General features: G+C 41.7%; 1 protein-coding gene and 1 pseudogene across 1 annotated transcript; both read left to right on the top strand.

Annotated features, from left to right (window-relative positions):
• Positions 1 to 9,141, top strand: part of LOC121323013 — a 22,120-nt pseudogene extending 12,979 nt beyond the window's left edge.
• Positions 9,142 to 9,668: 527 nt separating this feature from the next.
• LOC121313904 (antiviral innate immune response receptor RIG-I-like) lies at positions 9,669 to 23,077 on the top strand. Its single transcript, XM_041246689.1, has 18 exons — positions 9,669 to 9,870; positions 10,973 to 11,107; positions 11,925 to 12,106; positions 12,265 to 12,409; positions 12,843 to 12,932; positions 13,496 to 13,630; positions 13,786 to 13,939; positions 14,793 to 15,054; positions 17,396 to 17,558; positions 17,827 to 17,928; positions 18,072 to 18,235; positions 18,630 to 18,765; positions 19,484 to 19,632; positions 19,782 to 19,872; positions 20,063 to 20,233; positions 20,711 to 20,862; positions 21,315 to 21,464; positions 21,821 to 23,077. Exons 1-18 carry the CDS (start codon positions 9,774 to 9,776, stop codon positions 22,154 to 22,156), a joined length of 2,814 nt encoding a protein of 937 aa, XP_041102623.1. The 5' UTR covers positions 9,669 to 9,773; the 3' UTR covers positions 22,157 to 23,077.
• The last annotated feature ends 501 nt before the right edge of the window (positions 23,078 to 23,578 follow it).

Raw genomic sequence — 23,578 nt, forward strand, 5'->3', positions numbered from 1 at the left:
ACTTGCATATCGAGATCCATATTGTATTGTGACTTCCATGTCGAGATCTGTCTCGTATCGCTATAGTTTTATACAGTATTTGCAGCCGTGGCGAGGCATGTACTGTATGTCAGTGACATCATTTTTAGGCAACAGGAACTACTGTATTATAACCCCACTTGAGCCCAACAGTCCCTTTCCCTGCTGCACATAGTGCTTTTGACTGGGAACAGGTGGAATATCTGATGAAGGTGAAGATGAAGATGAAGCCAGTCGGTTTTAGCTTGTATGGATGCTGAAGAAAATGTTTCTGTTTTAGTTCTGCAGGCTCTGCATTCTAAAATCGTGGGCTTTTTTAGACCATGGATACTGGTGCTGGACACAGGGGAGGCAAGGTAGCTGTGCTGATGCAGTTAGTTGTTTTCAATTATTATGAGATGAAATGCAGTCATTTGTTATACAGTTTCCTTTGCCATCCTCAGCAGCCCTCGATATTACCCATGGCTGCAGACCGACACGTCTGCTGCAGCCAGCATGGTGACTTTGTACTCTGAGTTTATTGACATGCTACATGGGAAGTTCAAGGGTAAGTTTTTTTCTTTTTTTTTTTCCTGCTGTTTACGCCAGGAGAACCTTACTGAGGTGCAGTGCCTTGTTCCCATCAGGAAAACTGCTTCAGCTGGGTCTTCTTAATACTTAATTTGATTCTCTTTCTAAATGTTATATTCTAAATTATAACAGTGTATGTTTTACTACCACTGTACTTCAGTACAGCTGAAAGGATGCTCTGTGCTTTAGTCTTAGCTACTGTCTTCCATGACAAAAACATAACTAATGTAAAACAATGCAAAACTTCTGGAAGGTGAGGGGAAAAAAATCAAGTTGAGATTGGGCCAGAAGGTTACCCCAATGTTCTTTTCAGTTATTAATCAGTGATAGCCAGTAATAACCATGCCAGGTTAATTTAAACCCACCTTCCCATGTTGTCGGTACTGTCGTTTCAAAGTTACCTGCTCAAACAAGTACTGTACATGGCTGTTGGCTCTGTGGTAGGTGGTAGGGGTACCACAGAGCCAATCAAAAATATTATAAAATGTTTTTGGTTTGTGTTTTCAAATCAGAAAAGTTGTCTTGACTGAAATATAAATATCAATGGGGTTTTCATTTTGCTTAAAAATAAAATAAAATAAAAAAAAACCCAAATATACGGTATGGTTCGCCCTCTCTGCTGTACAGAGAAGTTACTGCCCGGGCAGAGGGGAGCGCTGTGGCTGCACCTCATGCACTACTGTGAGACCTGCACCGCTCCCAAAATGCCAGAGTATATCCTGTATACCTACCACAGAGTCTACAGCCGGCTGCACTAGAGGGACCTGCACCCAGACCAGGCCCTCATGGATCAGTTCTTCAAGGTACTTTCACTCTTATGCTCCCTTCCCACTGCTTACTGTCATACAGTGTTGTGTGTGTTTATATATATATATATATATATATATATATATATATATATATATATATATATATATATATATATATATATATATATATAATCGTCAGGATGTCACCAGCCATCAAAGGTCTGGGTTGCTATTTTGGCCCTTTGTAAGGGCTGGTAAAAGACACCTTGGAAGCAAAGTCACTCCTAAGGAAAAGAATATGATGGGAACATAAAAGAATGTATGGGACAGTTGTAGAGAGGGAGGTGTATATTGAGGCTAAGATAATTACCTAATTCAGGACTAATGGGAATTGTGCCTAGTATTGCAAAGGCGCTAAAATTATATATATATTGTAACTGATTACTGGTCTTAATAATAATAACAGTAGTTAAACGCAAGGAGCAAACATGTCTCATTTTTCTAGCAAAAAATGCAATTGTGATAAAACATAAGATCTCCGGAACTCTCACTTCCTCAGGTGGGAGACTGCCTAAGTGTGGGAGCAGAGTCCTAAATGACATGTCAATGAACTAAAGAAGTGTGCACTTGTCTGCAGGTGCAGCGAGGCAGCCCGAAGAGCTGCTTCCTGTTCGTGGGCACGCTGCTGTGTCAGGTGAACTGGGTGAGCATGCTGAGCGACGCGCTGAGCCCACAGCCCCACTCGCAGGCCATGGTGGTCTACCTGCTCTACATGATGGTCTTCCTGGCCAAGGAGGATGAGCTCATCAGCAAGCCTGTGAGTCAGATACCTGCACTGTCTGTACATCTGGGGGTCAAAAACAGGATGCATAATTGTAGATGTATCTAGTTAGTAGTTCTTCCTCCATCTCTCACGCTCTTTTTCTTTTTGCTTTTTTAAATAAAGCCAGATCATACTTTTTCTGTACAAGATTATTGTTCCAACTTTTGATAGCAATGTATCGCACCTTCGGTTATCAGCAGCACATGGTACATAGTGTGTAATAAACTTATTTTTTAATGTTTTTTTTTTTTCCCTTACTTGCTCTTTGCAGGAATCTTCTCTTCTGAACTTGCTGGACCCTGCCATGGCACTCTGTGGACTTCACGTCCTACCACAACGTTCTTGGCTACGTTAACAGCCACTACCCTCGGGCCTTCATCGTGAAGAGGGACTCCTCCTCTGAGCTCACTGTCAAGCTGCTGAAGATAGCTGCAGGGATTGGGGCTGACTGTGAGGGGAGGCTGCACCAGGTATGCACAGCACTGCACTTCACCATTCACAGCATCAAAACGCTCAATCACAATTCTGAGGTAAAACTAAAAGAAAACCAGAGTCAAGCAGGCAAACGTTTCGGCTTGTACCTTCCTCAGTTTAGTACGTTTGTCTACTTGATGTCGTTGCACCAGCTTTGTTCCCCCTTTATAATGCTATAATATATAATGAAAATAGAGTGAAGTCATTTTTGCAGTTTAGAAATGTAATGCATGTAGTAAACTGGTTGTTCATGTTACACAGTGCACTGTGCAGAATGCTGTTTTCATGTTTCAAAAATGAGATCCTAACAGTTTAGCTGGCACCTGCAAGACACACAAGGCTTTGAGGGGTCTTGGAGCAAGAGCCATGCTTTGTGTGTTATAGGGCTGTTAAATTCAGTTTAATTTCCAAAATGTTTAAACATTAGGATTAAACACATTTCAACTTTAACATAAGGGCAGTCCTGCTCTATAAAAACTGCAGTTGACATACACATCTTTGACAGTGACTAAAAGTTTAGGAACAATTCTAAAGATGTAAGACATTTTTTTAAAACTATTAACATCCCTAGTTTGTTGTTTGCATCAGCAGGACATGACTCCTAAGTGCCGAGGGTTCATCCACCTGGTGGTTCAGTTCCTAGTGTCCTTGGACCAGAGAGGGAGTATCGCCCTGGCAGAGCTGCAGAGGGAGATGGAGAGACTGCTGGAGGACACTGTGATCTTCAATCCACCATGTCAGGAGTCTTACTAGGTCTGGCTGTCAGTATGAGGCAGTAATCTCACCTGCACTGCTACGACTTGAATCCTTTAGAAAGAATCTCTCACCCTAACCACTGCAGATCATCTAATACACATTTCACTGCAAACATCGGATGGTCATGACATGTGTTGGAGGGACATTTATCCTTCAAAATTACCCATCACTTCAAAATTCTCAATCTGAATTGTAAGGTAAAACTATAACCTTTAATATAATGGTGGTTGATGCTGTTTACACATAGCTGTCACACAGTGAGACTATCCTACTCTAACTGGTTTCATTTTTAAATAACATACAGTTCTTAATCAGTACACTGATGAAAGCACTAGCTGAAAAGTTTGTCTACTGGAATTATAGTTTTTTTTTTTTTATAGTTTTACATCATTTATAAAACAAGTAGACCAAAAATCCCTCCTAATTTCATCCTTTTGTTGTCCTGCAGAGACTGATGTGCAGCAGAGGCACATGGCGACATGCAGCCTGTTTGCAGAGGTGCTGACAGTGCTGAACAGCACTGGTATGTCCACAGCACTGACCCTGCAAGGGAGTCTGCTGAGTTGGGTGGAAAGGAGAGCCCGTGCCCCCTGGTCCTGCCCCTCCTCACCGCGGCCTGCCACAGCCTGGCCTCCGTCCAACACATGGCACACACCACGGAGGCATGCATCCTCGCCTACTTCACCAACGGTAAGAACTTGAGAGAAACTGGGAATTTGAAGGGCTTTCTGGCCCATCGTGGTTCGTCTGCGTTAAATGCAAGCAGTGTATTGTTATTTTTAATGCCGTGCCTTCATCATTATTTTTGTTTTAAAAAGTACTTATGAAGTTTCTCTTTACCTGTCACCTTCTTTCTCCATAAACACTTAAGTTCTGCATTCATTGCCTGTTTCTGTCCTCCTCCCCATTCCCAGGCGTTTCCCTTGACCAGTCCTCCGGCTGGGGCCCTACCCTGGTGTCTCTACAGGTGCCTGAGCTGACTGCGGAGGAGTTCCTACAGGAGAGCCTGTCCCTGGGCAGCTTCCTGGTGCTCTCCGTGTACATCCTGCAGCGCCTCAACCTGTAACAGATGCTGGCCTGCGAGAGGAGGAGTCTGGTACTGCTCAGTGCCTGGACAGAGCAGGTCATCCCCAGGTCAGAGGCACAAACACAGCCACGCTCACCGGGGTTAGGCCCAGCATGCACAAGGAAAATTGATTCCAGACACACGTTTCTGAAAAAAATTCAAGAAACTTTTTCAGATAACATCCTCAAGCAACATGTGATCATTCCCACAGGAGTACATAGAGGAAGGCACTAGCCAAAATGTTTATCTGCTAGATTTCGTGTCTTACAATTTTACCTTAAAATTCTGATTGAACATTTTGAAGCTGTGAATGTGTTTTGTTCTGATTTACAATTTTTTTTTAAAGGTAGATTAAACTATTTGTACTATTTATTAAACTGACATTCCCCCCCTTGTTTCTGCAGCAGTGCGTCTGATGAAAGCAAGCTGTTCCTGTGGTGGCACAAGGCCCTGGAGCTGGTGATGGTGCAGGTGGAGCAGGAGCACCTGGAGCCCCTCGTACAGACCCTGTTGGCCATGCAGACTCAGCTGGGACAGCTGGGGGAGGAGAGACTAGCCTCCGGGATCCTGGGGGCTATAGGCCTGGGCAAGAAGTCTCCCCTTTCCAGCAGGTAGGCAGTGGGTATTGTACCTATGTTTACTATTAATAATGAGACCTTGAAGATCTGCAGTTGCTAGAATGAATGAAACAGTATCTCCAAAGTGAGAACCAATATTAGTGGTAAATCTTTTCATATATATTTTTGTTGTTTGATTTTGTTATTTGCTTAGAGAGATTGTTTTGATATTTTACTACACTGCGCTTAGTAGACCAGGGTGTCCTCTGCTCACCGCGCACCAGCGGCCCCTGTAGTCTGGCTGGGCGCCTGCAGGCTTGCCTGTAAGCCGGCCAGAGCTGCGTTGTCCTCTGACGCTGTAGCTCTGAAGTGGCTGCACGGTGAGTCTGCAGTGTGAAAAGAAGCGGTCGGCTGACAGCACACGCTTCGGAGGACAGCCGCTTACGAGTCAGCGCAGGGCTGGTAGTGGTGAGCTGAGCCTAAAGACAATTGCCTAGTCTAATTTGGGAGAGAATGATAAACAATTGGTGAATACTAAAATTTAAAAAAAAAGTATTAATTAAGGTTTAAAGGGAGGGAGAGAAAATAAAAACCAAAAACTAAAGCCCTAATTATAATTAAGTATAATTAGGACAAGAATTGGTCCTGATTGAACTTTAGCAGTATTACATGTATTGATTCAAAGTCTCAAAGCACACATGCATAAGAAGAGATTAACATTAAACTTGTCCTTAAAACCGTTATGAGTTGAGCTTGTGCACCAGCATTGACCTTATTTAGCAGTTATTTTCCAGCCACAGGTTACTGAGCATAAGTTATAGTTTGCAGTACAAAGACACTCTTATACAGTCCAGTTGGTGTACATGGTCCCATTCATATTTTCCTACAAGGGAGGCAGGTTAATGGTTACACTGATGCACCAGATGTAATTGTAGGTTAGCTTTATTGAGGCCATGGTGGTGCAGTGGTTGTGATGATTGAAACAGACTCTAAACAACAAGATGAGTGCATTAGTTAGGATATTTCACACCCACACCAAGAGGCGCTTTACCTATTTATCAATAGGAATGTTTTTCTTTAAAGTGTATAAATAGGAATTTTTTTTTTATTTTTTTTTTTACATAGCAGAGTGATCTGTAGCTCTGTGTAGTTGTGTATTGCTTGCACAGCAGCTGGGTTTTTTTCTGTTGTACAGTCGCCCTGTGTTTGTACTCTGCAGGTTCCGAGTGTTGGCCTGCAGCATGTCTGCCTTCCTGTTAGTAGAGGTCCCTGCAGAGAATCGGCTTCGACTCCAGCCAGGCACAGACCTGCAGCTCTCGCCCAAAGCACAGCAGGTACATACTGTGGGCCCCATGACGATTGAGAATTTGTGTGTCTTGTATTTAGATATTGCCTTATGGAGAGCATCATACACATGAAATATGAAAACATATCAATTCAATACTCTGCGACAGTAATGCAACATGCAAATAAGAGGAATAAGGAGATTCCCCCATATTAAAATAGTGTGTTGGTAGGTGTGCAATATTAACCACCTGATTCATCTCATTTTGATTAATGGTAAACCAAATATGTTTGATAAATACTATTTTTGAAACTCACCTTTTAAATGCCTTTCCTAGCAATACTCTTCCTGCATTATCTTCCTGAGTTTGAAGACCATACAGATAATGAATTTACTGAATACATTTTAGACTGTAGTACTGTTTGCCATGATGCAGACATTACAAGAGAAAGGTACATTTCAATTTTGAGTTACACCTTGTTATGTGGGTGTGGAAAACAATATTAGCCACTCCTTGTTGTTTTCATACAAACAGTTTAAATTGTACTTTGTATAATCAGTAAATGGGGAAACGTTTGGGTTGGGAAGCTTATTGGGGCATAAAAAAACGAGATGTGTAATAACAGGCTTGATTTCTTGTCCTCAGGCACTAAGTGTCCTAGACTCGATGCCTACCAGCTACCCTGGTCACTGCCTGCATGATGGGAACCGCCTGCTCGCACTCCATATAAACGCCCTTTACCCAGAAGTTCACTATCTGGACATCATACGATCGGGTCTCCTGCCACATTGTATAGGTGCATCTATCACTGGCAGTCTGAAAACCTGAATGATTCCTTGAAAGTCTCAAACAGAGGACTTTTGATTCCTAACAAGTTGGGAGGCAACAGCAAGATTCCTGGTATTGAGGCATGTTATTGAACTACAGTAGATACACTGCAGTACTTGACCGGTGCAAGAGTGTCCCTCAAATCTTTAAACCATCATAGGTTTGACCTGAGGGTAACAGAGGAGTCATCTTCTGAGGATTGAATGCCAAAAAAAAAGAGTTTTCCTTTTGATGCAAATAGGAACTGGCATTTTGGTACAAAAAAAAGAAACACATTTTTACAAAAATAATCTGCAGCGTAGGATTCTCTTTGTTTTACTATGAGTGTACAGCATTAGGAAACAGCTGCGCTTCTTAACAGTTTAGTCCCATGCTATGTGCATTCTATTTCAACAGTACTGTATTTATAGTGATCTTTGTGTCCTGAATTAACTGCTTGTGGAGCAGGACGATAGCCTTTTGAATGTTCTTTTTTGTCTCAATCCTGACCCTGGTTAGCGATTATGACCACATCTTTCTCACCCGAAGATTGTGTTTGCTCGCTGATGGGTTTTTGTTAAGTTGTTTTGCATGTATCACGAAAACCATCATCACAATTTGTACTTTTGTAAATCACAATACTGTATTTACTGGAGTTGTATACAATAGAACCTTTAGTGGGCAAGCATCGGCATTGCTTAGATACGTGATGGATCAAAGGAGGCATGGAGGGTAAAAGTATAAAAAACAAAGTCAAGTAGGGCTTCTACTCTACCTACATCTTGAGTTGTTTATTTATTTTATCTTATGTATGTGTGACTGAGTGTTTGATGATGGGGATGACATAAATACCAAATGATATAAGAGTTATGAGGCACTAAAAGCAGAGAAAAGTGTAACAAAGCATAGTGAAAGCATGGTAGAAGTAAGCAAGTGTGGTGTGACGATTGTAGAGCTCAGAGAGGTATGGTAAAGCATATTAAAAAACATTGCTGAACTATGGTAACTGTAAAGGATAAACTTGAGGGAACCTGCTCATTTATTGTGGTAAACTATTATGAGACACAGTCAGTGCTTAAAGAAGGGTGGACAAGGCAGTGCACAACAGAGGAATACATGTTTATTGTGTTGATTGTGAGCTGGATTTTTTAAAGCTATACAGTTCTGTCTCGAAGGTACTGTTGCTCAGTGCTGTAAGTGCTTTGTGAAACTAGCCCCAGATGCATTATTTTCAATGAAAGGCCACACCCCTGCTCTTCTATAAGCAACACAAGAGCTTCCACATCCACATCCTTCTGTTTGCATGAAATATCAGAAAACCAGCTCACTATATGCCATGGGGATCTCCATGCAGGATTCTTAAGCATATCCAACTGGACAGGAAGCACATTTGTGCTTTTGAAACTGCTCCTCCTGGTTCCCAGGCTAAACCGTTGCTGTTGTCTTCTCAGCCTTAACTGTGTGTCACCCCTCTGCTGCAGTTCTACTTGTCTATGCCATAAGCAGATTTGAGTGTGTGGTGCCAACAGGTTGCAATTTACATACAGACACACATTTAGTTTATAAAACATCAGAGATCTGAGAAAGACATAGCGCAAAACCATAGGAATGAAATTGTATCTCAAACTTCTTTCCACAAAAAAAGGTAAACAATATCAGTTGTCATAAAAGCATACTTTTTAATTTTATGCTCAACATTTTGTCAGCAGCAAACTTAAATTTGAGAAATATCAAAAGAAATAAAAAGTAGTTTAATTGTATTGATAATAAAGAAAGTTCTTTAAAAACCAAAAGATTAAAAAAAAAAGAAAGCCTAGTAAAAATACAAGAACAAATCTGAAAATGTACAAATGAGAAGAGGCTATTCCACATTACCTGATTGATTCAGCATCAACAACATGACCTGGTAACCAATTCATAGCCTCACCACTCTATGTAGGAGCTGCCTCCTTTATGCATGTAAAATGACAATTGTTATCAATGCTTTGCAATACCCAATACTGGTCATGCTAATAAAGCACTTTGAATTTGAAAATTTGAATTTGACTGCATTTATTGTTGTGCTGTATACGGGAAATGACTGTACCAGATATGTCCAGGTGTGTAGTCTACAGGGTTGGGCTTCCCTTTAGGGTCCCCTCTGCTTTACTTTGTTCAAGCGGACACACTTCGAGCTGTGCAATAATAACTCCTTGAGCATTCTCTGTTGCCAATCATCAGAGTGATCGTTTTCTGGGAGTCCTTGTACCTCGACATGTAATGGGGACAAGAGCAATGGATATACTAGATATATTATATATAATATATATATATATAGTTATATATATCTATATGCTTTATCAGTCCCCGGGAAAAAATTTAAGACAGAAAACTGCCCCAATCCCAGTTTTCCGGGGACGTTTGATAGTTACTGTACGTCTCCCAGTGCTCTAGCATCGCTGTGGGTAGTTTCACGTCCTGCTTGCTTTGTAAATAAAATGGGAGTCTCTCGCCGCGGATTCCCACACGCCCCTTTCACAGCTCTTCCCCGATTTGAGTCAGCTGATTTCTTGAGAAGTGAAACCAGAGGTGGGAATGTACAGCTCTAGGTTCAGGAAAATAAAACTACACTGTTTACATGCAGACGTGAATTGCAGCAAGAGAAAGGTGTTTCAGGCTTGCTAGAAAATGAGTGAAAAGGAATTACTCCAGCGCTACTGTAAATACATCACTGAAATTATTCAACCATCTCGCGTCTTGCAGTTCCTGGATTTTTTTGAACCCAGTAAGTAAAAGCAATTGTACTTATTTATTTATTTGTTTAAACTCAGCTGAGTTTCCTCGTTCATCGTATTCACAGCAATGGAAACCAAGCTTGTCTTGGTAGTTTAGACATTGGTCATACTTTATACTAATATATGTGTATCTATCATGGCATTATTAAAATAGTGTGGATTATATTTGCAATACCCTACTTTGGAGTGACATATTCGTCCCCCAAACTGAAATGTGCTATTATTTTTATTTTTTATTTACAACATAATGGTTGTACAGTTTCAACTCTTATAAACTCAATTCCCAATTCCAATTCCTTCAAAGGAATTCATTTGAAGCTCTTGGAATGGGCATTGATTAAAATAGACTGTGTATTGGGAATTGATTTGATAAAGGAATGGGCATTGATTAAAATAGAGTGTGAATTGAGAATTGATTTGATAAAGGAATGGGCACTGATTAAAAGGGTGTGTGAATTGAGAATTGATTTGATAAAGGAATGGGCATTGATTAAAAGGAATGTGAGTTGACCCCAGCCCTGGTGTGCCAATAACATGTCTAACAATAGCCAGGGCATTGCCCCTACCTTTATGAAGGCACACATTCACAGGTGTGTTAAAATAGAGCAGTAAGGGTGTCCAGGGCTTGGGCCCAGCACTTGTAAATGTGCTAGGAAAATATATAGCTTGCCCCACCTTCCCTTTGAGTTAGGCACCTAAGCCTACCACAGAGAGCAAATGAAAACCCAACATTCCTTGTACTGTACATCATCTAGTGCAAGGGGCACACTGCTTGCAGTTTTAGCTAAAAGCTATTTTTTTTAAATGAAATTAATGAATAATCATTTGAAGTCCTTAATGCAGCCCTGAAAAGAAACTCTAGACACAGGTCTCAGCAATCTGCCCTGAGCACATGGTACTTCAGGGACTTGTAGTATTTAGCATTGTAATTAACCCATGGTTACTCTGAAGTACCCAAGACTATACACAGCTCTCTGATCCCCTCTAAACCGAGAGGCATTCAGTTGTGCACAACCCAGTCAGGGATGTTACAATAACAAGTCAGCATTCGACTGTAGGGCTGTGTGTGAGTAATCCTGTGTGTTACCCCAGTGGAGGTGGAGCTGATCAAAGCAAAGGAGGAGAATGAGGGCCCGACACAGGCATCGGTTCTCCTCTTGGATCTGATCAAGAAAGTGGAATCCCTTGGCTGGTTTAAGATGTTCTTGGATGGGCTGAGTAATGCAGGTAGGTGCTTTATCTCTTATGACTTTTACACAAATCATTTCTAAATCTACCAGGTGTACAATAGTGCTTAAAACCATAGTGATGTGTCTGGTGCATCCTGTTGTGCTGTTGATCTTTTCATTTTCATGAAGGTGCTGCCTGTTGCTCATGGTGCTACCAGTCTGATAGAAATATTCCCCACACCCTCAACACTTCACATGCACATCCTCTGTTACAGGTAATAGGGCCCCACCTCTTCTAATAGAGCTTCTCACCAGTGCTAAGGCTAAGGTGAGGTAGTGTTGCCACAGGATCAAGATGAACCTACACCAGCGATGCAGTAGGATAAATGGACTGCATCTGAGTTAAAGCTATTTCAGCTGTTATTGTGAAGTCAACTGGAGAAACCTGAGTTTAGTTCTAGACGCTGTTTATAAACTGCTATAATTGGGGCCTTGCTTTAAGTTATACTGCTGGGTTTTTAATTAAGTAGGATTTTTTTGTTGTTTCCCCTGTCCAGTATTTAGATTGACTTTATGTATTACTGACTGGTATCAAACTCTTGACCTCCCAATCAAACTCAGTTTTTAAAAACTCCCGTGTCCAGCAGCAGCTGACACTGGTCGGATTTTGTAATCTACTGGTTTTCGACTGGTTGACAAGCTTGTTATGCTAATCCCCTTCACGACTGCTGTAAACCTGTACTGGTTTTCCATACCAGCTGGGTATCTAGTAAGACACCCACTGCTGAAGTATTCTTCAGAGTTGTGTCCATGTGTCCCATTGGAATGGACAATTTCCACTGACAGGTGGGCTTCTGTGCCTCCTTCTCATGCAGGGTACCCTAACCTCTCTAAATCGATCGATATGGAGGATTTCACAGAGCTTGACAAGTCCAGGCTTTACAAACAGATGGTGAAAAAACTGAGGCCAACGCTGGAACCAGGAGCTCGTCCCATGGCCATCCTCCCTCGCCTCTCCGAGTGCCTCCTGCAGTCCCAGGAAGAGGAAGTGCGGCAGGTATGTGAGAATGAGCCTGCACTGCATTGCTATACCTGCTCTCTTCACATATACAGTGTTACATCTAGTGTCACATTTCATGATAGTTTCAAACTCTTCCAATATACAGCACCTACATGAATCTGTATGCGGCTGATATAATGTATTTCATTCAACAGGTAACTCAAATCAAAGGGGATCATGCTGGAATGGCTAGACTGCTGGACTTTATCCTCAGGTCTGACAATCCCCACTGGTATAAAACACTGCAGGATGCACTGTCTGCTGCCGGCTATGATAATCTTGCCCTGGGCGATCATGAAGGTGCGGTAAGAACAAGACTGGCAGGATGTGAACCAACTTTTCTTTTTTTTCTGCATAAACATTTAAAAATATTTCTGCAATCTTAAAAAATAAATAAATAAATTGCTATTTGTTTTTGTTCAGTGAATGGTAGCATGTAAATTAAAAAGTATAGATACTTTTTTTTTTTTTTTTTTTTTAATAATTTACAACTGTATATTTTTTTACAGGGAGACTAGTAGTCTAGCTTCCCTTCATGTTAATGAATTTTAGTGGACTGACACAAGGTTTTTAAAAGCTATAGTGCAACTCCATCACTTATAAATTCCTATTACCTGTTTATTCATGTTGAAATTGTTCTGATACTAGGTGGAGAGTGACTTATTAAACCGGTTACACTGTGATCGCTTCACTTGAGGGCTGTAGAGATCATTTCTGTCCATATTTGACCTAGATGCTGATATGAAGAGTGGCACTGAAGAGATAGAGATGACCTACAGCCAGGAGGTGGAAATGGAGGACCTGCATGCCAACCTTGACATAGGTTTATTTTTATTATATTTGGGGGGGGGGGTGTTGTACCTGTTGTCTGCAGAGCACTTTGTGAATTTTGAAAGAGACCCTTTTTGCCAGCTGCTAGTTGTACCCCCTCTGTTAATTGATAATGGAAATAGATTTACAGAATAAGAGATTACAGAAACATTGAGACTTGCTTATTTAATGTTGATGCTATTATGGAACTGTGGAATGTAGCTACATGTCAGCCTTCTATCTGTTTGAATGAGCACATGCTGTACAATATGTGGGTCGGTACAAGTTGGTCCTGTTGGCTGTTAGTGTGTAGCTACTTACTCTGCCATAATTTAGCTTCTTTCAAAATGAGACAAATACAGCTCAAGAAATAAGTAAGGAATATGCAAGAGGTTTGGAACAGCAGCATTCATCTGGGCTCTCAACATATACCCAACCTGTCAATGTGCAAATAACATTGGAGCCGATGTCTGAAGGTTGCAGGTTACTGTGTGAAAACACTGTCCCCCTGTCCAACCCTATGTGATATGAACTGTGGACCAGCCAGCTCCTATAAATCTCTTTTTATTTTTACAGATGCAGAATCAAGACAAAAAGTAAAGAGATATGACTGCAAGATAACCTCCCCATTAACTGAACTGCGGGCCTATCAGGAGGAATTAGCTTTGCCAGCTCTGGAGGGTAGAAACACCATCATATGTGCCCCTACGGGTGAGCTTGTGGTTGTGTGGAGGGGCAGGGCCTGGCCCATTTAAACATCTTGTAACCTCACAAGCAAAGTCCTGTACAAGTATGTGATGAATGAAGATACATAAATACATAAACACAGCCACTACAAGTGAGTAATTACACTTTTCTTGGCCTAGGCTCTGGGAAGACCGTCATCGCCGTGGAGATCTGCTGGCAACACCTGAGACAGGGTACTGAAGAGTCCAAGAGGAAGGTAGCTTTCCTGGCCAACACCATCCCCCTCTGTCAGCAGCAGATGGAGCTGTTCAGGAAGTACTTCCAAGATACAGAGTATGGCTTTAACACCCTTCTAATGCACTTGATATTGGCTCTGTAGACTTGTACACAGGGAGAGCAAGAAGCAGGAACACTAATGAGATGAGGCTGGAAAGGGGATTTGGGGGGATTTAGCCCATTAAACATTTTGTTCCCACATCCCTGGCTTCCCAAGGGAGAAAGCGGAGCAATAGAGAGACCTTTGTGAGACCTCACAGTTTTTCAATGCTTAAATCTTAAAAAAAAAAAAAAAAAAAAAAAAAGAATTATACAGCCTGTTGATGTTTCAAAATCATAGCTCTAAAAACAGTACATTTCAGGAGATATCAGTATGTTAATCTCATGAAGAAAAATAAATGAAAATGTTCCCTACATCAATAAGTGCTGCAGCACTGTTATTGCACGAATGCCTTTAGCTGTTAACAATCAAGAATTTGGTCCTGCTTTTAAATAGCTACTGTACACAATGCAGACTCATGCCTCTCAGGGGCTATTTTATTCTTATGTAACAATACACTTAACCTGAGTGACTGCACAAGCTTCCCACGCTGGGAAGGATTGGTGTCTCTACAAGAGACTTAAAACACTCCCAGCTGGTTAAAGAGGGCAAACGAAAATTAAGAACAAACTTTGATGTTCAATCACAAAAAAACACATTGTAATTCATTGATCTAGTGCTCATTCTTTTTAAAACAACCAGTTGCAATGCTTTTTTACAAGAAAAAAAACAACATTTTGCATGAGACGCAGTGTTTGAGATCGCATGCAAATAATCCACTGAAGTAAAAACTAAGGGAACAAAGTTTTGAGCAGAGGGAACGTTCCAACACAATAGCTACAAAAGTTGCCTGTGTGTTTGCTTTCACAGCTTTGAAGTGACTGGCTGTTTTGGGGATTCTGCCTCTAACCTGACAGTGAAAGTTGCAGTGGAAGAGTATGACATCATTGTGATGACACCCATGATCCTGCAGTTCAGCCTGGAGAACGGCACCATCCCTGGGCTGTCAACATTCACTTTGATCTTCTTCGACGAGTGCCACAACACGAGCAAGAAGCACTCATACAACAGCATCATGGGCATGTACATGGACATCAGACTGCAGGGCCCCCAGAGCGCTGCCCTCCCTCAGGTACCGTGATGGGCACGGGAAACGCAAGGGGAACATAGGGCTTACTGAAATTCAGCAAACCAGGCAGGGTATTCTTACTGAAATTCAGCAAGGCAGGCAGGGTATTCTTACTGAAATTCAGCAAGCCAGGCAGGGTATTCTTACTGAAATTCAGCAAGCCAGGTAGGGTATTCTTACTGAAATTCAGCAAGCCAGGCAGAGTATTCTTACTGAAATTCAGCAAGCCAGGTAGGGTATTCTTACTGAAATTCAGCAAGCCAGGCAGGGTATTCTTACTGAAATTCAGCAAGCCAGGCAGGGTATTCTTACTGAAATTCAGCAAGGCAGGCAGGGTATTCTTACTGAAATTCAGCAAGGCAGGCAGGGTATTCTTACTGAAATTCAGCAAGCCAGGTAGGGTATTCTTACTGAAATTCAGCAAGCCAGGCAGGGTATTCTTACTGAAATTCAGCAAGCCAGGCAGGGTATTCTTACTGAAATTCAGCAAGCCAGGCAGGGTATTCTTACTGAAATTCAGCAAGCCAGGCAGGGTATTCTTACTGAAATTCAGCAAGCCAGGTAGGGTATTCTTACTGAAATTCAGCAAGCCAGGCAGGGTATTCTTATTGTAATTCCTCAAGCCAGGCAGGGTATTCTTATTGTAATTCCTCAAGCCAGGCAGGGTGTTCTTATTGTAATTCCTCAAGCCAGGCAGGGTATTATTATTTTTATTCTTATTTCACATGCGTTGTTTGGAAAGTTGTTTGGTTCATGTGGTCAGTCTGCTACAGGTGGGTGAACTCCTAGTCAGTCTACAGCCAAGTGATGTGCTGTATACAGAGAGTGTGAGCGGAGCGGAGCAGGGAGAGCATATTTTACGCGGAGCGGAGTAGTTGCTGGAGAGGAGCGCAGAGCGGATATTTCCGTCCGGCTCCATTACAGCACGGAGAAGGACTGGACACATTTGTGCCATGGAGTTTGCACAAAAAAAGTTGACAAATACAGATGCAGTCACTTTACAGTATTTTCTGTCATGCCTTTGCATGTTCATTCATTTTCCAGTTTCAAAACAAAATTAGGCACTTTTATGTTTGCAGAGATTTTTTTTGTTTTTTTTTTATATTCAATGTGATTGGCGTTGCACTTTATAATTCATTATAGAAGGAAAAATATATATTCTCCCGATTGGAGCTGCATTTATGCCATATAAAAATGTGAGAAACGTCTCATCAGTGTGTCCATCTGTCTGTAGTTATTACATAGCCTGTGTTCTTGCACATTTCTACCCTTATGCCCCAATACAGCGCTGTGAACACGATTTATATTTTCTGCACTCTTAAGATAGTTAATACACTCGTGAGTTGCTTTGAGCTCCCTGTGAGATATTTGGATACAAACAAGCCCAGTATAAAGCTAATTTGATACTAATCATATGCAAAGTTTGAAGTAGGTGAGTACACTGTACACGACATTGTAGGAATCTGTTAAAAACCTGTTCATTGCAAGGTGATATTTCCTAATTTTACATTATTTTCAATGTACGCATTTTTTCGGTACCAATCAATAATAATGAGAAAGCATATTTGAATTGAATTAGATACCTTCTCTAAGCACTTTATGCTGGCTTTTTTCTTTGCTGATCATAGCTAGGGATTTTTTTCTTATTTACTTGGGTCAAGCTGTGCGATTATAGTAAGGACAATTAAATAGTATTCCTTTCTTTTCATCTGCAATTGGCAACACAGTGAGAAAAAAAAAACAGCTAGTTTATTTTTATTGTTTATTACCATGTGAGTGGAGCCAGAATTGCAAGCAATGGAGTGGACGATATTATGAGAGGCGAGCACAATGGAAGAAAGAGTGGAGCAGAGAGGAGCGGAGCATATTATGAACTGCGAGCGAAATTTTTTCACCACTCCACTCACATTCTCTGACTGTACACAACCAACGCACATCATATACCAGATCGTTTTCTGTTTGTTTGTAATGACACTCATTTCTTCAGCAATCCAACAACTGCAGTTGAATCTCGTGTAACTCGGCAGTCTCAAAAGCTGATGGATTCAGTTAAGATTCAGCACGGAGTTTAGGAACACATCAGTGCAGTCCCATATTATCCCCTAGTGTATCCCATCAGGCTTCAGAAATCAAAAACATCCTTTCTGAAGTCTAGGGTATAGTGTCATCACAACAGGACATTACCTGTGCATTTTATAAATATTCAATACTATATACATAGATCAATACCATATGCATACAATAAAAATAAATATTGTATCTTAGTGATACACTGAATAGTACACACAGACTGCTGCTGCTCAATGAGTACAACTTGGTTCCCTGTCTCTATGCCTTTCTCTAGATTGTGGGTCTGACAGCGTCTGTTGGAGTTGGCAAGTCAAAGAATGCTGATGGTGCCCTGGAACACATTTACCAGCTGTGTGCCAGCCTTGACACCCACACCCTCTCCACTGTGACAACACACTTGAATGAGCTCAGCAAGTTCGTCTTCATACCCAGCAAAGGTAGAGCATGTTCTCCTGCTCGGATCCGTGGTGGTCCACTCCAGTGCAATGGGTTCAAGTGCATTAATCCCTGCTGTGTTCTCGGGGCTCAAATACAGACGTTCTGTGACGTGATTGACTGAAACACTTGCTGCATGATATAATTGCACATACTGTAAATGTATAAAGCAGTATTTCCATCCTGTTCACCAAGAGTTGAATGCCACACTAAGCACTTGTTTCATTATACAAAAACCCTTTTATTAGTATTACTTATCCCCCCCCCCAGATATAAGGTTAGTGAAGCGGCGCTCTGTGGATCCTTTCATGGACGTTGTGTTGGGACTGATGGCACATGTTGAGTCCATTGCAAAAAAAACCTACACTATCGGTAAGTGTGTTACTAAATCTGATGAAAAGTTTCTTTTTAGTGGCTGTGGCTGGTTGACAGCACTGGAGTCATTTGAGTGTATTTATGTATTTGCCTGCACGGCTGTCGTTCATTGAAGCCCTCTGTGCTGCCCTGTCTTGCAGAGTCCTTGTCCAAGGTGCCTATGAGCACGCGGGGCTCCCAGGCCTATGAGCAGTGGGTGGTGTCAGTGCAGCGGCAGTGCAAGGTGCTGAAGCTGGTGGATCAAGATGAGGAAGAGGAGATGAAGATCTGCAGGAAGCTGGTCACCTGCTCCGAGCACCTCCGGGTACGTTTGGGGTGAGGGGAACCAGCAAAGCACATGGGAAGTCATTCCCACAAGCTGCTGCAAGCTGGGACTTTTCACACCTGAATTCCTCAACATGGGCACTGTCACTTTTGGAGCAGTAAAATGTTCCCTTGTGTATTCCTTGTATAATGTGTAACTCTTATATAATGTGCACCCAAAAGTGGCCCAAGAGGAAATATAATAACTTATATTAACTATTTCCCTCAGTGGAAGATTAAAACATTTACTAAGCATCCAAAAATAAAACTTCAAGCATTCTTCATTTACTGTAAATGTGCAATAATTATTGTGATTTCATTAAACATGTACTTGCAGTACTGCAGTGTGTTTTTTAAAGGGATAAAGAAATGAAGTTTGTCTCTTTTCTGTACAGAAATACAATGACTCCCTGATTATATCAGAAGATGCTCGTGCTATTGATGCCATTAATTACCTGCAGAAGTATTTTGATAACCTGGACCCAACCAGATTTGACGAGACAGATCAGAAACTTTTCAGTGTTTTTGAAGGTGCTTAACCGTGTATATTAACTGTTTTAAACACAGCGTGTTAAAGAAAACACATAACAAAAGATGCAATAATCAAGGTTTTAAAAACATCACAAGTCGGGGCTCCCGAGTGAAGGCACTCTGCATGGAGAGCAGGGTGCACCCTATAGTCTGGAGATTGTAGTTTCGAATCCAGGCTGTGTCATTGCAGACCATGAACGGGGGTTCCTAGGGGACGGCATACAATTGGCCAAGCACCGTCTGGGTAGGAAGGGATTAGATCGGCAGGGCAATCCACGGTTCACTGTGCACCAGCAAACCCTGTGGCTGATAGTCTGCGGGTCTGCAGTGGAGCCATTCAGATCTGTATTGTCCTCCGGCACTGTGGGTCTGATGGCTTCGCTGTGAATTGGCAGGAGCACGTTTCGGAGGACGAGTGTTTCAGCCTCCGTTTCCTGAGTCGCCGGGGGTTTGCAGCGGTGAACTGAGGTAAAAAAATAATAATTGGGCATTCCAAATTGGGGGAAATAAATAAAAAAAAATGATAATTGGGGAATCCTCTGCAACAGTTATATAATGGAGGCAGTCGCACATCCATATTTACAGTATGGCACCCTTCACACATTCGCACCGCCACATGTACAGTACATGCACACTTCACACATTTTTGCATACATCTGGAGAACTGATTATCCAGTGTTCATTCATTTGGTATTATTTGTTACCCTGTATCTTTCAGAAAGAAGCAAGGAGCTGCTCTGTATCGCCAGTAGCAGCGGCCGCGAGAATCCCAAACTGCAGGAGCTCCAGAGTGTGTTGAATGAGCAGTATCACTACAACTCCGAAACAAAGACCATCCTCTTCGTCAAAACCAGGGCGCTTGCAGAGGTAGGGTGGAGAACAGCGTAAAGGTTAAAAATACATCTAAACATGCCTCTTGTGTTTAGCCGGGACCATACTGAAGAACTGGGGACACTGGCTTATCAGCCGATTGTAATGCATGTCATTTTCCATTGACTTTATCTTTCACTGTCTAGGCTGTTGAACGATGGATACTGGAGACTCCAGACTTAGCACACCTGAAACCCAAGGTGCTGATTGGCCGCAGAAGAACAGAAAACACTGCTGGTAAGAAAGCTGGATCCTTTCTGTTTGGACATTAATGTCAGGAGTATGGTGGTTAGCTTACAATCAGCATTAGTGTAACTTAGGTTGCAGACATTCTGAGATGAGAAGGGATCATTCTGTAACTGTTTAAAAAGGATTTCTTACGCCATTCAATTTGAGCTTTAACATATCCTCTTTGTTTCTTCCCCAGGAATGACTTTGTCTACACAGAAAGATGCCCTGAGTGCCTTTGAAAGTGAGGGAGGCAGCAAGCTTCTGATAGCTACCTCTGTGGCTGATGAAGGCATCGATATTGCCCAGTGTAACCTGGTGTTGCTGTATGACTACGTGGGTAACGTGATAAAGATGGTGCAGACCCGAGGTAAGCCTCATGAGTGGATCTCCAGTGTAACCTAGTGTTGCTGTATGACAAAGCTGGTTCTCAAGGAGTCCATCAAACGAGGAACATCCTGTAAATTGGGCTGTTATTTTAAGAGCAAACCCTGCTTGTTCGTCTGTGCGTAAGCATCAGTGTGATTGGCTGTAGGGCATGTGGTGGATTCAAGCTCTTTCCTAGTCGGACGGAATCTCAAATTCCAATGCACAGGGTTTCAATAGAGAGTTTATATTTATGAAATCGGAGGGGTTTACATTCTGATTTCCAGGGGTAATTTGTCATGGAAGAACCTATAAGACTGCTTGCTTGTCTGCACTTTGAGTGACAGACAAGCACCATAAGAGGCAGAGTTAACCTAACTATGTGTCCTGCAGACAGCTTTATCAGACACTGTACTAGCCTGTGAGTTAATCCTGTATCTCCCGTGGCTGCAGTAGGGTCAGGATGCTGTTTGTGTTGCAGGCCGAGGCAGGGCAAAAGACAGTCACTGCATCCTGATCACCAGCAACCGAGAGAACGCAGAGAAGGAGCAGATCAACATGCTGCAGGAGAAAGTCATGTATGATGCCATCCAGACAGTACAGAACATCGAGCCAGGCGTGTTCCTGGCCAAGGTGCCCTGCTAATTGTGTTTCCTATGTGTTGTTCTATGTAGACTGTTATGAAAACATTCAACCACTGTGGTGTGGCCCCAGTATCATTTCTTGTACCTCACTAGCATTTATACCAATACACACCTTCTGTCCCACCAGTATAAACTAGATTGACAACTGCACCCTGTGCCATCCCCCCAATGGGAAGGCACAGACCAGCAGAGGCGATGGGTGGTTGCTGTGCCGGATCTCTTCTGTACAGGGTTGGGGTCTGTTTGTTTCCCTTTTGTTCTGTTCCAATTCCACGTCCTTTGAAGGAATTGGACTTGGAATTGGAATTGATTCAATGGGAATGGGAATGGATTTTAAAAAGGAATTGATTCAATGGGAATGGATTTTGAAAAGGAATTGGAATTGCCCCTAGCCCTGCTTCTGTATTGACCTGTAACTGGAGAATCATTGATCGGATTCAGGTGAGGAACGTTCAGAAGCGGCAAAAGAAACAACGAGACCTGGAGAGGAGAATGGCTCCTGAGAAGAAGAAAGAGGAAACCCTCTTCCTGTTACAGTGTGCAAAATGCCGTCAACATGCCTGCAAGTCTGACGAGATCCGCGTCATACAGGTGCAGTACACGCTGCTTGATGCTCCATGCACAAACACCTGAGCTTGCTCATATAACATGGTGTGTTGAGGGTGTATTCCTGCAACCCTTTCCATTGCCTAACAGTAATTGAACTTTAATGCTTGTGTTTTAGGTGTTCATTCTGACCTATATGCACTGATTTTTTCTGTCTGACAATATACTCCAGACTTGCATTCCTCACTCTTAGCCTGCATAGACTTTTCGGATTGCATTTGGTTTTAATCCAATAAACTGCGAATAAAGACCCTGTGAGGTACAAAAGAGTTCATGACATCAACTACATCTTCAGGTGTACTGGGGGTTGTAATAGTTTCTTCTTTATTTCCATTTTGCAGAATAATCACAGGGTTGTTATCAGCAAAGCCTTCAGGTCTCTGTGCAACATCCAGCCTCATCCCAAGCCTCAGGTCTGTGACGTCCTTGAGAAGAAATCCAAGATATTCTGTGGCAAGTGTAACCGGGACTGGGGCATCCTGGCCTTGTGCATGGGCCTGGATAACCTCCCGGTGCTGAAGGTGTCTGGGTTTACCTTTGTGAACTTGCGTACTGGACAGAGGAAGCCAGTGGTGAAATGGCAGGATTTCCCCGGCTTGATCAAAGATTTTGATTTTGAGTTGGATGTCCTAGATCAGGACAGTAGTGAGGAGGCCGGGCCCAGCAGGCTGTCCTGAGGGTTAATGGAAGGGAGTGTTCTTGCTTTTAAAACAAACTCTTATCCTGCACTTGATCTAGTTTTAATAATAGTTTTTTTTCACAAATTCTCCAAACTACAGTACTAGCCTCTCACCGTCATTTCGGGTTAATTTTGGGTATAGCCTAACAACTGCTGATGTTATAAAAAAATTTATGAAAAGTGAATCTTATTTGAAAACATAAAAAAGACAGAATAGAAGCTAACAAATAAATCTCCTAGTTTGTACACTAGGAGGCAAGATGTACTAATCTATGGCATCTCAGCAGCAGATGGGGTGTGCTTGCACAGCAGTCTCTTATTTGTATTTAATGAATTAGGGTCGTTGTGTGCCTGTTGCTATTACTAAATTGAGTGTGTCTAAATGTGGGGATATATGGAAGCGTGCAGCATGTCCGCCCGTCTGTGAAGGTAGGGAATCTCAACAGAGTGAACCAGCTGCTCATTGACTGCTCGGAGTGGCACACCTCATCAGTGTCAGGCATTTACCTTATTGACTTTAAAACGTTTCACTTCACCGACAAGATTCATGAAATGATATGAGCAAACTACTATACTAACCCCCTGCTTATGAGCCAGGTAATGGGTAATTCCAAGAACTCAAACTCGTGCCAGGATATTCCTCACTGTGCCGTTATTAGACATTAGCCTTCAATCACATGCTCTCTGTAGTATAGATCATGATCATTATCATCGAGTTGCAACCAGGTACCATGACTTTAACCATGATTTTAACCATGATTTTAACTGCTTGTAACCTAAAGAAAACATTTAGAAAGCGACAAACCATTCCAATATCTTACAAGATTGTAAATCCTTGGAAGCAGGCATGGCTGCTGCTTTGCCTGCAGTAAGTTTGACGAATGCCTTGCTGTCTTTTGCACAGGGAACTGTAAGAATGCTGATGCTATATAAGTCAGTATTTGAATATTATATATATATATATATATATATATATATATATAATATATATATATATATATATATAATATATAATATATTCTTCAAAATTATTTTAAATTTTGATTAATTAACAAGGAAATTAATGGATCTCATTATATCACACAAAGACTAGACATATTAACAGTTTACTTTAAGTTGGAATGAAATGTACACTTGGTGTAACCTTTATAGGTTTCATGGTCTGTTTTGTAATTTTTTTAAAGTTTGGTACAAAACCAAAAAAAAAAAAAATAGGTGTTTTAATGATTTTTTTATTAGTTTCTGAATTCAATGACGTACTATTGGTGCTCATTGTAAATGTGTTTCTGGTGAAATCATGTCAAATAGTTTTTTTAATTCTATTTGCAATAAATAATGGATTGATTAATGACTGAGAATGGGTCATCATTGTGCACTTATGTGGCAGCTTGTCTTTGCACAACATCACTAATGAAATGAA

This window comes from Polyodon spathula, chromosome 1, assembly GCF_017654505.1.
Source record: "Polyodon spathula isolate WHYD16114869_AA chromosome 1, ASM1765450v1, whole genome shotgun sequence".
Taxonomy (NCBI): domain Eukaryota; kingdom Metazoa; phylum Chordata; class Actinopteri; order Acipenseriformes; family Polyodontidae; genus Polyodon; species Polyodon spathula.